The sequence below is a fragment of the Pistacia vera genome, unplaced genomic scaffold (genome assembly GCF_008641045.1).
Source record: "Pistacia vera cultivar Batoury unplaced genomic scaffold, PisVer_v2 Contig174, whole genome shotgun sequence".
NCBI lineage: Eukaryota > Viridiplantae > Streptophyta > Magnoliopsida > Sapindales > Anacardiaceae > Pistacia > Pistacia vera.
Genome location: NW_022195833.1, coordinates 824,576 through 841,122, shown reverse-complemented (window position 1 = coordinate 841,122; position 16,547 = coordinate 824,576). Strand labels below are relative to the sequence as shown.

Here is a 16,547-nt window from a genome sequence, read left to right as displayed (position 1 = left end):
CTAGCTGATAAATTGCCATGAGCTTAGGGCTTCATGAGTTTCATATATATGTATTTAAAAAAAATTTCCCTCCGTTTATGCGAAATGGAGTAAAAAGCCTTGATTTTCCCGTGGAGTGTTTCCTACCAAAGCAAGAGAAACCTGCTGTGCTGAATTTGCACCAGCATCAGCCATCATTTTACCACCGGAGGGACATGGGAAAGTAAAAGGGAATCATTCAAGTTGTTCCAATAACCTTATATAATAAGCTACATGGGTTTGGAGTTACGTCACCTTCTTTTCTTTGAGAAGAGTCGAGCCTCAGAGTTTGGCGAAAGTCCAGCCCAGTCCATGCGCTTCCAATGCTCATGGTGTACAAGCACTTCGCACCCGATATACGTTGAACTGTAAAATACAGTTAATATTTTAATCAATAAAATAATAATAATAATAACATAGCCATATGTTATTTCTACATGTAAATAAATAATGCAAGATCATTTTCCTTGCATTATGACTTATGATCATTGTATAATTCTTTTTTTTTTTTTTTCTTTTGAAATAAAAAGTTAGTTATGCTTCACCTATAAATCAAATATTAGAAACCAAACCGAAATATTTCGTGACTTTAATCCAACTTACTAATCCCTTCTTATTGGTGGCTTGCATATTTCTGAATGTGGTGACCAGCTATCTAAAATTTCATATGGTTTTTTTTCGTCCATTTCATCATGGTCCACGCAGCAATGGAGATTGCACCTCAAGCAGCCATTTGCAATTGGAAATCTCAGTTCTCTCTGCACTATTGCATCTGTTCTCCTATAATTATCTTTGGCGTACTACAATCTGACTCCACACCTTGCTTCTTTTTCTGCAATTCTTACTTTCATGCTCAACAAATTAAGAACTCCACGTGGCCGTCGCTATTCAAACTCTCAGTGAGCAATTCCAAGGCCATGATATCATAATCATATCCTAAGAATACATAATCTGATTCAATAACCTCATGCCCAAATCCATTAAACAAACAGCCAGCGGAAACGATCACCTCGTTAACGAACAGATGACAACGAAGTTGCAAAGCTCCAGCCTCTTCATAATCTCGGAATGATGCAACAGCGCAAAAAGCAAAACCAATTAAGTTATCATTGAGCCAATCTGATGGGAAGTCTGTATTCTGACTTCTACAGATAAACCAATCCGGAATTTCGCTTCCAGGGTAACATATAGAAGCCTTGGGCAGGCTATCCATTGACAGCGATGTTGTGTTTTCCTGTGCCAAGAAAACCATCAACTTCTAACCTTCTTAATTTTAAATATTCATATAATATAATATGAGAGAGAGAGAGTTACTTCTTCAGAGCTAAACCATAGTTCTGCAATTCTCTCAATATTTGGGCAAAATATCTGTCAAATCCGACTCGAATCTAGTTTCAGATCGCAACAATTGAAGAAGCTAATCTCCTCGTTGTCTGTCCCCATACTTAGATATTGAATTGGTAAATGTCATGGCATGACCACATCTATCCTACGGATTAGTCGATATGCTTTATCCACAAAAGAATACGTCCCTCGACTTCTTTGATTTGTGCATGATATTTTTTTTTTTTTTTTTTTTTTTAGATATAAAACCATAGAATATAAAATTTATTTTTACGAAATTATGCTTTTTTAAATATAAAAAGTAAAAGAGAGGATATAGAGATTCATCAAACAGCTGTAAAAGAGTTGTACGACATCAGTCTATATATAAGAATATGTATATTTAATTTGTACATTTAGTATAAGTTCATCAAACATATGATATGAAAAACAAAGTGTGACCAATGTATTCACCAACTAAATCTGTCATTTAAACTTCTTTTACAATAGGAAAATTCTTAAGTCTTCCAAGGATTCGAGCCAGCATTGTCTTACCTAATATCCAATATTAAAAAAAATTAATTTAAGAAAACATAATATTATGTTAGGAGTAATATTAATTTGCATAAAGTTTTTTTTATATATAAAATAATTAAGAAACTACATAAGTTCTATTTAAAACAAATAGAAAAAGGACAAATTCATTTAAAGAATATTAGATTTAACTCTAGAAGGGTAAAAATGTAATTTAATAATTCCCAATATTTTAGTGAGCATTTATAAATTTAAATATTTTTAAAATTATAAAATCAGATTTAACTAAAAATAATTAAATATCTAAAAAACTTTAAAAAAAAAAATTAGGAAAAGAAACGAAAAGAAAATAGTATTTTAGATAGTTGTGAAATATATTTGTATTTTTTATTTGTATTTATTTCATTATCAGGTTTAATTTTAAAAATATTTTTAAATTTATCAATAATATTAGAATATGTTCTTAGTTTTTTAATTATTTAATTCTCTACTTTTAATTTTTTAAACTTATTAATAATGAAAAATATATAATATATTTGTTAATTTTTAAGTTTTTAACAAATTTATCTTCTAATTTTTTTTTTTTTTTTTTTTTTAAACGGCGTTTTGGAGAAGAAAATGCTGGTGCTTTATAGGAACTGCAGTTCGGTCTCTGCGGTTCCTAGTGATGATGATTCTTTCTTCCTTGCCGCCCCAGTTGCCGCCCTTTGATTATCAGCCTAAGCCTTACTTGGGTCCTTCTGCTGAGCAAGTTCTTGAGAAAAGAAAGCGCTTTTGGGTCCTTCTCTGTTCTATACTATCAAAAGCCCGTAGTTTTTGTGTTTTTTGGAAAATGCGTTGTTTCAAAATAGTCAAAATATTATCTTTATCTTAAAGTTTAACTCTTTCTAAGTTGTGTTGTTGTGATTATTATTGTTATGGAGCTTAAGTGCTTTTATTTAAGTGGTTTTTTTTTTTTTTTTTTTGTTGCATTCGGAGGCAAAGAGTAGTTTGCTTTTGTCAAATGGATTTGTTAGTTCATGGCTTGTTATGTTGTTTATGAATTAAATATATTTTTTTGCTTAAAAGGAGAATATTTTCTAATTTGTGTTGTTTGCTGTGATGAAGCCTAAGTGAGCCTATTTAGGTGAAGTATATGATGTATTATGATCTTGTTTTGGGCCTTTGTATGAACTTGAGTCATAAAATTTTAGTTAATTATATAAGTATATTCAATGTGAAGTTACGAGAGTGCATTATTACTTATTTCTGCTTGATTATCACTTTTTATCAAAGAATCCAATTTGATTTATTGTTTTTGAGTTATTGCTAATATTGTTGAAGAGAAATGGGATATCTATGTGACACGAGTGTGCTGAATTTTCGTGAACTTGTTTAAATTTTTGTAATGTTTGGTTGTAAAGCAAAGTTGTACGCAAATACTAAGCCAAGTTTATTGCATGATTGATTATTCTTTATTTTTGCTGTTCCTTGTTGTGATTAGCCGTTATTATTTCTTTGTTTGGTGTAAGCTCAATATTGTTGAAGGGAAAATGCTATACTTGTTTGATGAGAGGGGATGCGGTACCTGGATGCTTTTGCTGGAATAGTTACTGTGTCTAGTGGGCATTGCATCCTGATATCGTGAATGCTATTACAGGGCAAGCAATCTTCTCCTGCGTGCAACGACTATTTACACCATGCTATAGTTGACTTTGCTGAGGCATTGTGTAAAAAATGCCTGGAAATCTAAAGGTTTGTTCGAGTCTAGCACTTGATGTCATTCTTCTCTTATATGGTGATTTTTTTTGGATGAGATTTTCATTTTATAACATTACAATTAAGATGGCCACTTAATAACAAACATTATGATGACAATGTAAATGTCTTTAGTTACTTTGAGATTTGAAATGCAGGTTGTGTATTTCGTCAATTCTGGGACAGAAGCATGAAGTAGCAATGTTGATGGCCAGACTTTACAGTGGTAATCTTGGCATGATTGCCCTAAGAAATGCTTATCTGGTGGAAGCTCCAATACAATTGACTGACTGCCCTAAACACGTGGAAGTACCTGATAGAAACCCACTCCAATAACTCAACAATTTGGGCTGGCCATGGGTCTTCATGGGCTTGGGTAGAACTCTCCTTGGAAAACGGCTTGCCAAGGGAGGGTGCCCAAGCCTTTATAACCACATGCCCACCCTTTCCCTTTCAATGTGGGATCCTAACATTCCACCACGCTTCCGCAACTGACGTCCACGTCGGTCTCTTTACCCCCGTCGCCTCTTTACCCCTTGGGTGACTACGCGGATCCCCTTTCCCTCGGGCCTCCATGCCCTTTCTCGGGGTAGCAGCCCGGGCCCAAGGTCAGCCTGCCACGGGTCAGCCTGCCACGCGTGCGCTACCATATAGGGCAGGATCATGCTCTGATACCAATTGATAGAAACCCACTCCAATAACTCACAATTTGGGCTGGGCCATGGGTCTTTCATGGGCTTGGGTAGAACTCTCCTTGGAAAACCGGCTTGCCAAGGGAGGGTGCCCAAGCCTTTATAACCCACATGCCCACCCTTTTCCCTTTCAATGTGGGATCCTAACAGTACCCCATACCACAGGTTTGTCGACGTTCTATATGTTCAGAGGATATGTATTTAATATGGTTTTTTGTTTGGCAAACTTTTGATATCTGGAATTGTTTGGAATGACAACATAGTGTGAAGCTTATCATCTCGGGAACAATAGGGATTAATAGCACTTCTTTCTTCTCTCATACACTTATCGCAAGGGTAAGCTGGTTTAGTAAATATCTAACAATGTTAAGGATAAGCTGGTTTAGTAAATATCCAACAATGTTAACATGGGGTGTGAATTGCAGCTTATTTTACAAGTGTTGGCCGTGGCATGCTTACTTCTTCAGTCTTGTCTTCTGACACACACCCATAACTGTAGCAAGTATTCTGAATATTTTTAGTGAAGAGTAAATTGATTGTATCATATATACTTAGTTTATTCTCTTTGTTTGTTTATTTGATGAATAGAAAAAATAATTAACATGTTTAAGAGTGACATTCAACCTGTGTTCATAATCTGACCTGCCACTTTGCAGGGTTAAATCCATCATGTTGTAAATCCAGATCCATGCCGTGGAATCTTTGGCTCGAATGCGGCCCTTTATGCCAAAGACGTACAAGTTCACATTGATTTTGGAAGTTCAGGAAAAGTTGCTGGTTTTATAGCTGAAACCATTCAGGTTTTTATTGATAGTTGTCCCTAAAGATATATTTAAATTTGGTGCTTTCAACAGCCCTGAATTGGTCTCTAAACATTGCACTTCTCTTTTTCAAAACTTTGACTGAATTTAGGGAGTTGGTGGATCAGTGGAATTGGCCCCTGGATACTTAAAACATGTTTATGACATTGTGCGCAAGGCTGGTGGTGTCTGCATTGCTGATGAAGTGCAAACTGGATTTGGTCTCACTGGAAGCCACTACTGGGGCTTTCAGACAAAAGGGGTCATTCCCGACATAGTTACCATGGCAAAGGTTTGATGATAATCCCTTGAGTTCTTAATCTTGCCCTATACATTAACAATTAGCCTTTTCCAATATTATCACTAATTTAGTTTTTTTTTTTTTTTTTCCTTATGGTTCTCATTCAGATAATTCATTTACATTACGATAATATAATTTTCCAGGGAATTGGCAATGGTTTGCCATTAGGAGCTGTAGTGACAAAACCAGAGATAGCTAGTGCAATGGCTCAGAAGATTCAGTTCAGCAATTTTGGTGGAAACCCGGTATGTTCTGCTGGTGGGCTTGCGGTGCTCAGGGTTATCGATAGAGAGAAGCGTCAAGCACATTGGTTCTCACCTGATTGAACGCTTGAGAGCTCTACAAGAGAGACATGATAGTAATTACTCTTGAACTAATAACTTCTCAGAGTTTTTTTTTTTTTTTTCCCTCAATTGACTGTGTTTGCTTTACATTAAATTGAGCTACAAATTTGGCGAGATCTGGGCTATGTAACCATATTTTCTATATCATGTAAACAAATGTCCTAGACTGAGTTTCTGAGTAAGCTCATTACAGTCATACTAAGACTTTGAATTAGTGTGTATGTGCCAGCATGCGCACATATTCTTTCTACTCCCGTCCAGAAATTTATGAACTAAGCTCTTCAGGAGTAGGTATATGAGTGGAAATCTATTTTCATTCTATAGGTTTTCATGCAGCACTGAAAATAAATCATTCTTCTTATAACGGCATTTGGAGATGTTTGGCAGAAGCACCGATTGACATCACATCATCATGTTGAAATGATGGTGTGATATGACTACTATAGAGACTAATAATAACATATCCTGTGCTGCTGATACACAATGTCTACTTATTCTGAACATCCTAAGTCTTCACATAGATCTGACGAAGTTTTCTGTGGCTTTCTGATTCTCTCTCGCTGTATCTATTTTTGTTCAATTGAACAGCTGTTTGAGTACCTGAGATTAAATGTCTTATGCTTTGGAATTGCAATTTTATTATGCAGCTTTTCTCAGATTGATGAAATCTTGTCTCAGTCATTGGAGATGTGAGAGGGAGAGGACTCATGGTGGGAGTAGAATTAGTAACTGACAGGAAGGAGAGGACGCCTGGGAAGGCTGAAACTGCAGTCTTGTTTGAGATGCTTAGAGGTACAATTAACCAGCTCTCTTCTTCAGAGAAAAACTCTTGATTCACATTTTACATTGACTCGTTGCAATTGCAGAGCTCGGTGTTCTTGTTGGGAAAGGTGGACTGCATGGAAATGTTTTCAGAATCAAACCACCAATGTGTTTCACCAAAGATGATGTAGGTAACTTTCTTTAGCTTCCTTTCATCAAATAGATTTTACCCATAGCCGTTGAATCTGTTATTGTAAATTTGTTTTGTCATAATGCTCAATCACACTGTTCTGTTGTAAAAATGCAGATTTTCTTGTTGATTCTTTGGACTATGCAATGTCAAAGTTATGAGAGTATTTTTCTTTTAAGAGCCTGGCAAAATCATGTAACTCTTCAAATCCGTTGAATATCAATCTCTTCAGAAAGCTTATTTTTCAATAATATCAAGCATGTTTCCACAAATTTCAGCTCACTGTTAAATGATGAAATGTATATTATTTCACAACATTTTCCAGGTGGGATAATTGAAGTATATAATTCTACTTCTTTGACTGTTAATCCCTCCCTGCAAATGATGAAATGTATATTATTTCACCATGGATTCTGATCATGCTAAATATTCATTTATGAATTCTTATGTGTGTATATCTTTATTATCTTGTAGTTTTTAACATGCGGATCAACGACTAATTGTTGACTTTTGATACGCACGCACGTCATGATCAAAGATTGGCAATATCTATATACATCTTTTAGAGAATGATTGTGATAATCTTGAATGCAATCTTGATTGGAAGTCCTAACTATTTGAGTTTTAATAGCGATATAAGTATGTTAATTTAGCAGTTATAAGTTCTGGTCCCCATAGCCATACAAAGGAAACAAACCAATTTAACCAAACACAACATCATAAGAAGACCAGAATAAACCAGTAATGGCAGTTTATAACAATGAAAAGAGTAATCAACATTTTTTCACTGCCAGAAAACCAAACTTCAGCAAAAGTAGATAGTAACTCTGTTGAAGCGCAACAGAAAAACCATCCGGCAGTAAAAGAATATGTAGAAATCTGGAAATATTTGTGATAATATTGAATGCAATTGATAAGTAGTCCAACTATCTGGAAACAAATCTGATAATGCAAAATTAAAGGCGAAAGCAGCCTCAGAAGGCAGAAACATCAGGAAAATTTTAAGTTCACAATAAACTAGTGTTTCAAACAAAACAGAAAATTCAAATAATGGCGGCTTACAACATTATCAAGTTGCAATCAGCATCATTTCACAGCCTAGAAAACCAAAAACCAGAAATATTAAAACAGAATGTTTTCACGCACAGCAGTCCACTAACATAATTCGATTCCAGGGAAGAAAATCCAGAAAACATTTAGATGACAGTCATCAGAATATGTGTCCATCCGCCAAGTTGCCAGCTAAATCTTTAGCATGTCCATACGAGGTCAAGCCAGTCTGATAACACAACGAATAACATAAGAAAAAAAGCTACTTCACAGTTCTTGAATAGAATGGAAAGCGGCAGCGCATAGGACATGAATATAAACTGCTGAAGGCTAGCTGATAAATTCATGAGTTTCATATGTATGTTTTAAAAAAAAATTCCCTCCGTTTATTCCCAGAAATGGAGTATCCAGTGGAGGGTTTCCTACCAAAGCAAGATGAAACCTGCTGTTCTGAATTTGCACAAGCATCAGCCATCATTTTACCACCCGAGGGACATGGGAAAGTAAAAGGGAATCATTCAAGTTGTTCCAATAACCTTGTATAATAAGCTCATGGGTTTGGAGTTACATCACCTTTTCTTTAAGAAGATTCCAACCTCCAAGTTTGACTAAAGTCTAGCCCAATCCAGGCGCTTCCGATGCACATGGTGTGCAACCACTTTGTACCCGGTATACGTTAAACTGTAAAATACAGTGAATATTTACATCTATAAAAAAGATAATAACACAGCCATATGTTATTTCTACATTTATATTTCCTTTTTTCTTTTGAAATAATAAGGTTAGTTATGCTTCACCTATAAATCAAATATTAGAAACCAAACCGAAATAATTTCGTGAATTTAATCCAACTTACTAATCCGTTCTTATCGGTGGCTTGTATATTTCTGAATGTGGGGACCGGCTATCTAAAGTTTCATACAGGTTTTTTTCGTACATTTCATCATGTTTCATGCAGCAACGGAGAGAGCACCTCAAGCAGCCATTTATAGCTGGAAATCTCTGGTGTCTGTCCACTTTTGCATCTGTTCTCATATAGTTATCTTTGGCGTACAAGAATCTGACTCCACACTTTTTCACCTTGCTTCTTTTTCTGTTATTCTTACTTCCATGCTCGACAAAGAACTTCATGTAGCCCTTGCTATTCAAACTGAGAGTAAGCAATTCCAAGGCCATGATATCGTAATCATATCCTAAGAATACATGATCTGATTCAATAACCTCATGCCTATCATCATTAAACAAACAGCCAGCGGAAATGATCTTGTCGTTAACAACCAGAAAACAACGAACTTGCAAAGCTCCAGCCTCTTCATAGTCTCGAAATGATGCAACAGCACACAAAGCGAAACCAATTAAGTCATCATTGAGCCAACCTGATGGAAGCTCTATATAACCATTCTGACTTTCAAAGGTAAACCAATCTGGAATTTCGCTTCCAGGGTAACGTAAAGAAGCCTTTGGCGGGCTATATGCCTTTGGCAGGTCAACGCTTGACAGCGATGTTTTGTTTTCCTGTGCCAAGAAAATCATCAACTTCTAACCTTCTTAATTTTAGATATTCTATAATTCTATAACATTTTATCTATAAAAGTAAATAAATTTTTATATTATATAATATGAAAAAGAGAGAGTGAGAGATAGACTTACTTCAGACCTAAACCATAGATCTGCATTTCTCTTGATATTCGGCAGAGTATCTGTCAAATCTAGTTTCAGATTGCAACAATTGATGAAGCTAATTTCCTCTTCGTGAGTCCCCATACTTAGGCATTGATTTGGTAAACCTGATACCGCTTCCAGTGATGTGCAACCCTTTACTTCTATACGTCGTGACTTATCTGGAATTTGCGGTAAGGATTTCAGCCTCTGGCAATTGCTTAAATCATGCTCTTACAATTTAGTCAGGTCTTTGATACCCTCTGGCAGACTCTCAAAATTGTTTCTGCCAAGATACAAAAATCTCAGTGAGCGTAATTCGCTAAAATTTTTGGGTAACACTTCGATACAACAGTCTTCCAGATTTAGCTGCTCTAGTTTGTGGCAGGCCGGTAACTGTAACAGTAGGGAAACCGGTGGCTTCTGAAGCCCACATCTCTGGAAAGATAATATCTTAAGGTTGTTCAAACATGTTAAAGTCAATGACGATATATCTCTTATACCAATTCCCTCCACTTCAAGTTCCTCCAGTGCTTCTAAATTTTTCAGGCCGTTAGGCAAGCTGTCAAGTTTTGAAGAACCTAAAAGATAAAGACATTGAAGAGATTTAACCTCACAAATGCTCTCTGGGAGACTCTCTAGTCTTAAACAATTTTTAAGACTCAATGTTACTAGCGTAGACAGATGCTCTAATGGCGGCAATTCTTTGATTGCAGTTCCATCCAAATATAATTCTTCTACACTACTAGGGATGCATGGAACTGTTTTGATCTTTGAACAATTGGAGAGAATAACTATTCGAAGATTTTCTGACTCACCAATGTTCTCTGGGAGACTCTCCAGCTTTGAGCAATTTTCAAGACTCAATATTTTTAAGCTGGAAAGATGCTTTAATGACGACAATTCTTTTATTGCAGTTCCATCTAAAAATAACTCTTCTACTGTATCGGGGATATATGGAACTGTTTTGAGATTTGAACACTTGGAGAGAATAAGTTTTCGAAGAGATCTCTAACCAGGGTTGATTGGAAGACTTTGAAAGCTTTTACATTCTCTTAGACTCAAGAGGACAAGCTTATTGAGATCACGGATAGATGAGAAATCCACATACAATTTTGTACAACCTTGTAGAATCAGGCTCTCAAGATTTGGACAAAATGAGGGATTTGGCATTTTCAGTAGATTCTGGGAGTGACTGAGGTCAATATGTTTGAAATTGTTAAGATTCTGTAACAAAAGAACAAATTGAATAAATTAAAAAAATAGAAATAGCATTTAAATATTTACAATTTAAAGCACAAAATAGTAATATACAAATTAACAAATACCTTGTCACAAGTCCAAAGTCGTTTAACTTCGCTATATGTCATGTAGAGTGCAACAAGGTTCTCTGGATCAAAATTTGGTGGCAATGATTTGGCAGGATAATTAAACCAACTAAGGTACCTTAGCTCAGAGAAATTAGATTTAAGGTCTTCAAAACCATATACCCTGACACCACGCGTGAAGCCATAGGCTTCCAAGAACCTTAGGTTATGCATCTCATTGAAAGCTTCAGGTTCTAAATGTATCTTTCCTGCTTTAGACATATCCAAACTTATGCTTCGAACAGTTCCTGTCCCCTAAAAATCAAGAGCAGATTGATGATAAATTAGTTTGAAATTTCTTAATTACATAATCTGTCAAGAAATTCCTTTATCTAGAGTTTCAATTAAAAAAAAAAAAAAAAAAAAAACTGTCAAGTACTTAATTCTCATAATAAACATTCTTTTTTTCAACTTTCTTTTCAAAATATGTAAATATAAGAGATCTCGGATTCCTACCGAATTACTTTACCAGTTAAGCTAATTCCCAAGGATAATGGAAGGAATATTCTGCAAGCTAATATTTTATTGTTTCTTATATATAAAGTAGAAATAAAAAATTAGTGTTTTTGGCTCTCAACGTATTGTTTTTCAATACTGAGCAGATATCCTCAGGATCCCACAAGCTACTACGTTTGCCAGGATAATTACCTGAATCATGGCGAACAATTGCTCTACCCATTTCTTGAAGTAGATCATGCATTGTTATAATTATGACGTTGGGTGGTGAGGTTGTCATGATGTTGGATGAGGTAGTTATGAGAGACATTTCAATGAGAACATTTATATTATGATGTGAGGTGTTGCCACGGGGATCCAAGAGTACTTGTATAAGATCTCTTTCACACCCTTTCAAGAAACATGCAATATCCAAAAATACTTGCTGTTGTTCATAATTTAGCATATCATAACTTACTTTTAATACTTGATGGATATGAATGAGAGGAGCTCTTTCCAAATTTTCCAGATAACTTTCCCAATGTTTTTTTGTCCTTCTAAATAGATGGGAACCTAACACTTTAAGAGCAAGAGGAACACCTTTAGCATATGCTACTGCCCTTGATGATAGCTCAGAAAAATCTTCTGCTGGACTGTTTCCACGAAAGGCATATTGGCTAAAGAGTTGAAAAGCTTCATTTCTAGATAATCCTTCCATCTCAATTATGTGTTTGGGATCCACTCCACATTCTTTTAGAACATGTTTATTCCTTGTCGTTATGATTATTCGACTATCTGAGTCCAAGTAGTCAAAATCTTCCATTAAATATTCTATTTGTTCTAATTTTGTCACATCATCAAACACAAGAAGAACACGTGCAAGTTTTTTCCTTTTCAAGGTGAATCCATTATTGAAATGTTTATCCCCTAAAATTGCAGAACTAAATCTTTGGCGTAAGTCATTTAATCTCCCGCTTTTTTCTGATTCTTCTCTAATATCTCGAATGAAGTAAGAAGCTTCAAACTGTTTAGAGATTTTTTTGAATACAGTGCCAGCTAGAGTTGTCTTACCTATACCATCATAGCCCCAAATTCCTAGCTTAAAAACACCAGCCGTACATAATAAGTTTTCAATTTTCTCAATCTTTGAATCCAATCCAACTAGGTTCTTGTTGTCAACTTCTGAGAACTCATCATTCAATTTGTTCAAAATATCTTTAATGATATCCTTTACAAGTGATGATTCGTGCCTAAAAGGTAAAAAGTAAATAAATAAAATAATACTAAAATTAGATGAATGAAAAAGAAACAAAGATAACATAACTTTAATTCCTAAAACTAAACTCCAACGAAGACTTTACTTATTAAAAAGTGATCAAAGAACGGCTTGTTTTCCATCCTAGGATATGAAAAAATTATGGAATAGAGTATTAAACTATTCTATTGCCCTAAATTTCAATATATAAGGTTGGCATAATAATGAACTGTCATGACAAGAACTAGAATATTTTCTTATTAAAAAATAAAATTGAAAGTTCAATGGCATCAAATTTCGATTCAAACATAATTGATAATCACTTACAAAACTTATGATACTCAATGACACATCTGTCAACCAATAAAAGATCAATGCTCAACTACTACAAAAGAAATGAAAATGCAGTTCATGGAAAAAAGAATTAATCAGTAATTAGCTGTCAAATGATATCATATAAAAATCTAAAGGTTAAGAATTTGAATATTTTTTTAATTTGTTTGCCTATAGGGTTTATCTATAAATTAATCGTTTTCAAAGTTGGATTTTCAATGATTGTTTTTTATGTTCTTGCTTAAGGTGTTTTATGTTCTTGTCAATAGATTGGGTCTTTTGAATGGCTTGATGTAGCATTTGTAGGATGTTAATTTTCTTTTTGTCTTGGTGTCATGGACGACGACGTGTTGTTCGGTGACATTCATACACTTTAAAAATTGTCAAGAACAGCTACTTCAAGGAAACCAATTTTTCTGATAGTGAAAGAGGAATTTTATAGCTGGAATATAGTTACAAAATTATAATCTAAATTATTAAGGTTAAAAATGTACCCCGTAACAGCTAAAAGATTAGAAACCCTTAATGCCAAAGAAGTTATCAATAGCAGTGTAACATGTTTTCAAGTTATTTTAATTTCAAATCATTGGATTTCAACATATATCGTGTTTTAAAAAGATGCATACATTTAATAATCCAATCCAATAATCAAGCATATATACATTTCATCTTTTCCTTAGGAGTTTTTTTATTTTATTTTATTTTCCTTATTAATTAGAGTTTGTTTTTGAAGAATTAGGATTCTTATGATTTCTTATCATATGTTAGACTGATTTCTTAGTTTTCATTTTTTTTTCTTTTGTCAAAGGAATGTAATTGTTATGAGGAAACATTTTTTCTATTAGAATTAGTTTTCCAAGTTAGTAACTTTTTCCCATCCATATAATGGTTTAATGACACTTTCTCACCCACAAACTTTTAAAATACCATTTTACTACCCAAATTTATATATCAATGGCCAACAGAGAGCAAACTCGATCAAGGCTATTGGGGCTTTTAAAGAGGGGAGGCCGATAAGTCTTTTGGTGGTAGACGGTTGGATTTTGATGGTTGAAATTAACTGGAATTTAACTTGGAAGGAGCGGTTGCAAAAACCTTAATCACTCGATTGCTAGCGATTGGCGGGTCGGCAGGAGTCGAGTTTGAGGGGTTTTGGTGAATGATGATCGGAGAAGAAAATTGTGGTGGTATGGGGTCGCAACGATGCCAAAATCAGAAACATAATATAAATTTAGGTAGTAAAACGGTATTTTAAAAGTCTATGGGTGAGAAAGAAGTCATTATTTAGGTGGAAAAAAAATCATTTACTCTTAGTTTTCCTAATGTTATTAAGGCCAAATGACTTGCGCATACCCAAGATTTGCCGAAACGACAAGTTGGTACCCAAAAGGTTTTGAAACGACAAACAAGTACCTTCTGTCATGTGCAGTTAGTGATTTCTGTTTGTTTATAGTGAAAGGACTAAAATGCTCTTAAAGGTTGAATTTTTAAGTTTTTTATAAATTTATAAAAAACCCCCTAGGTTTGCTAATTTAACTAAACACCCCCATATATAAAAAGTTTGTTAAATGACAAAAACACCCCCACACCTGCAGTGCCAGATTCCGGCCACCACTGTCGAAATCTGGCCGAAAATTGCGTTACGACACAGACCCCATCGGATCTGTGTCGTAACGAATCGATCTGGCCTTTCCGGCCTGGCCGTCAAAGCCACAGATGGAGTTTTGTGGCCACGACGGCCAGATCTAGCCGTAGATCTGGCCAGATCAGCACGAATCTAGCCGGAAAGGCTAGATCTGGCTGTCGAGGCCGCAAAACTCCATCTGCTGCCTCGACGGCCATATCTGACCTTTCCCGGCCAGATTGACATGTTATGACACAGATCCGACGGATCTGTCGTAGCGCAATTTTTTGGCCAGATTCCGACGGTGGTGGCCGAAATCTGGCATTGCAGGTGTGGGGGTGTTTTTGTCATTTAACAAATTTTTTATATATGGGGGTGTTTAGTTAAATTGGCAAACCTAGGGGGTTTTTTAGAAATTTTTAAATATATAAAAAACTAAAATATCAAATGTTTTAAGGGTATTTTAGTCTTTTCACTATGAACAAATAGAAATCACTAAAAACACATGACGAAAGGTACCTGTTTGTTGTTTCAAAACCTTTTGGGTACCAACTTATCGTTTGACAAACCTTGGGTATTCGTAAGTCGTTCGGCCATGTTATTGACAATGACGGAGCCAATTAAGGCCCAAGGTGGACCCGTGCCATCCCTTCAATTAAAAAAAATAAAAATTGCTAGTTTTTAGGCCCTCAATACTTTATACAATTCAAATTACCGCCCAAATAATGAGAAAATTTAGCTGCCCGGTTATACGAAGTTTCAATTTAAGAAAATGGCCTTGAAACTGTTCATAAAATATTTTATAATTTAGAGAAGATGACATGGCATAGTTAGGATTAATTAAACACGTAAAATGGGTTAAAATGAAAAGATTAAAACATATGTGGGCATAATCAGAAATAATGAAAGTTTTTAAAATTTGAAATTTCGCAAAACAAGCCCCACTAACTATTCACCCCGCTTAATTGAAATTCATTAGTTCAAAAAGCGATTTCTTGAACGAAAGGGAGACGCGATTTTTTCCGGGGGCAGTTTATTAAAACAACCTCTCAAGTTTGAATTTAATTAAAACGCTATCAAGTTTTAATGTTTTAACTAAATAGTCATATTATTAATTAAGGGTAATTAAACTTGATTAGTGCTTAATTATGATTAAAGAAGTATTATGTAATCTTTTAAAAATTATACTATATTCCCAAAAAACCTGAAATTCTTGCAAACAAACCCAAACACCTTCTTCTTCCTCCTGCCATTAACGCATCTCTACCTTGGTTGCTGTTTCTTCTTAGCTTCGTCTACATCTTCTTCTTCGTCTGCATCTTCTTCTTCGTCTACATCTTCTTCTTCCTCCTTCCTGTACATCTTCTTCTTCCTCATTCCTCTATATCTTCTTGTTCCTCCTGCCGTCGGCGTCTCCTCTACGTGTGGACCACCTTCAATGGTCAGATGATCCACCGGAGCAGCCATTGAACTGCTTGCGCCACCGGAATCTAGGATTCGAAGTGGCGTTGGGCTTCCCTCCTCATTGTCAGTGTCACTCATGGTTTTGGATTGAATTTGGTGTCAAAGTTTGCAGTTTCGATTGGAAATCTGGACTGTATCGCCGGAAATGGCATAGTTTTTGTTTACGGTTAAGGAAATCGATTTTAGGGTTCAACAAATCGATCGAAAATCGCGACTGTATGCGCAACTATATTCGGTTTAGGGTTCAAGAAATTGATTTAGGGTGCAAATCAATTGGTGTTCGATCGAAAAAAATCGCGTCTCCCTTTTGTTTAAGAAATCGCGTTTTCAACTGATGAATTTCGATTAAGCGAGGTGAATAGTTAGTAGAGTTTGTTTTGCGAAATATCAAATTTTGAAAACTTTCATTATTTCTGATTCGGCCCACATATGTTTTAATCTTTTTATTTTAACCCATTTTACGTGTTTAATTAATCATAACTACGCCACGTCATCTTCTCTAAATTATAAAAAATTTGATGAATAATTTCAAGGCCATTTTCTTAAATACATACTTGGGGGGACCGGCAGCTAAATTTTCTCATACAAACACCCCGTTAGTTACGGTGCCGAAGACACCCGCAGGCCGCAATACATATACCAGCACATTACGTGGAGTT

At 35.2% G+C, this 16,547-nt stretch overlaps 2 protein-coding genes and 1 pseudogene across 4 annotated transcripts; 1 reads left to right on the top strand and 2 right to left on the bottom strand.

The window, feature by feature from the left end:
• The first annotated feature begins 2,496 nt into the window (after window positions 1-2,496).
• Window positions 2,497-7,123, top strand: LOC116125965 (annotated as a pseudogene).
• A 488-nt stretch (window positions 7,124-7,611) lies between these two features.
• On the bottom strand, window positions 7,612-9,979 carry LOC116125967 (disease resistance-like protein CSA1). Of its 3 annotated transcripts, none has more exons than XR_004127426.1 (4): window positions 9,402-9,979; window positions 8,608-9,266; window positions 8,178-8,432; window positions 7,612-7,980 (listed from the first exon to the last, which is right to left on the bottom strand). XR_004127426.1 is itself a non-coding variant. In XM_031411682.1 (4 exons), exons 1-3 carry the CDS (start codon window positions 9,513-9,515, stop codon window positions 8,360-8,362), a joined length of 846 nt encoding a protein of 281 aa, XP_031267542.1. In that variant the 5' UTR covers window positions 9,516-9,979; the 3' UTR covers window positions 7,612-7,980; window positions 8,325-8,359. The 3 variants fall into 3 exon arrangements, 2 of the variants coding, with proteins under 2 accessions (XP_031267542.1, XP_031267541.1); XM_031411682.1 differs by having other exon boundaries at window positions 8,325-8,432; XM_031411681.1 differs by having other exon boundaries at window positions 7,612-8,432.
• Window positions 9,645-16,536, bottom strand: LOC116126009 (disease resistance-like protein DSC1). Its single transcript, XM_031411707.1, is given in 4 exon segments — window positions 9,645-10,637; window positions 10,739-11,032; window positions 11,373-12,462; window positions 16,529-16,536. Coding segments are annotated over 4 exon segments (2,385 nt in total).
• Between the last annotated feature and the right edge of the window lie 11 nt (window positions 16,537-16,547).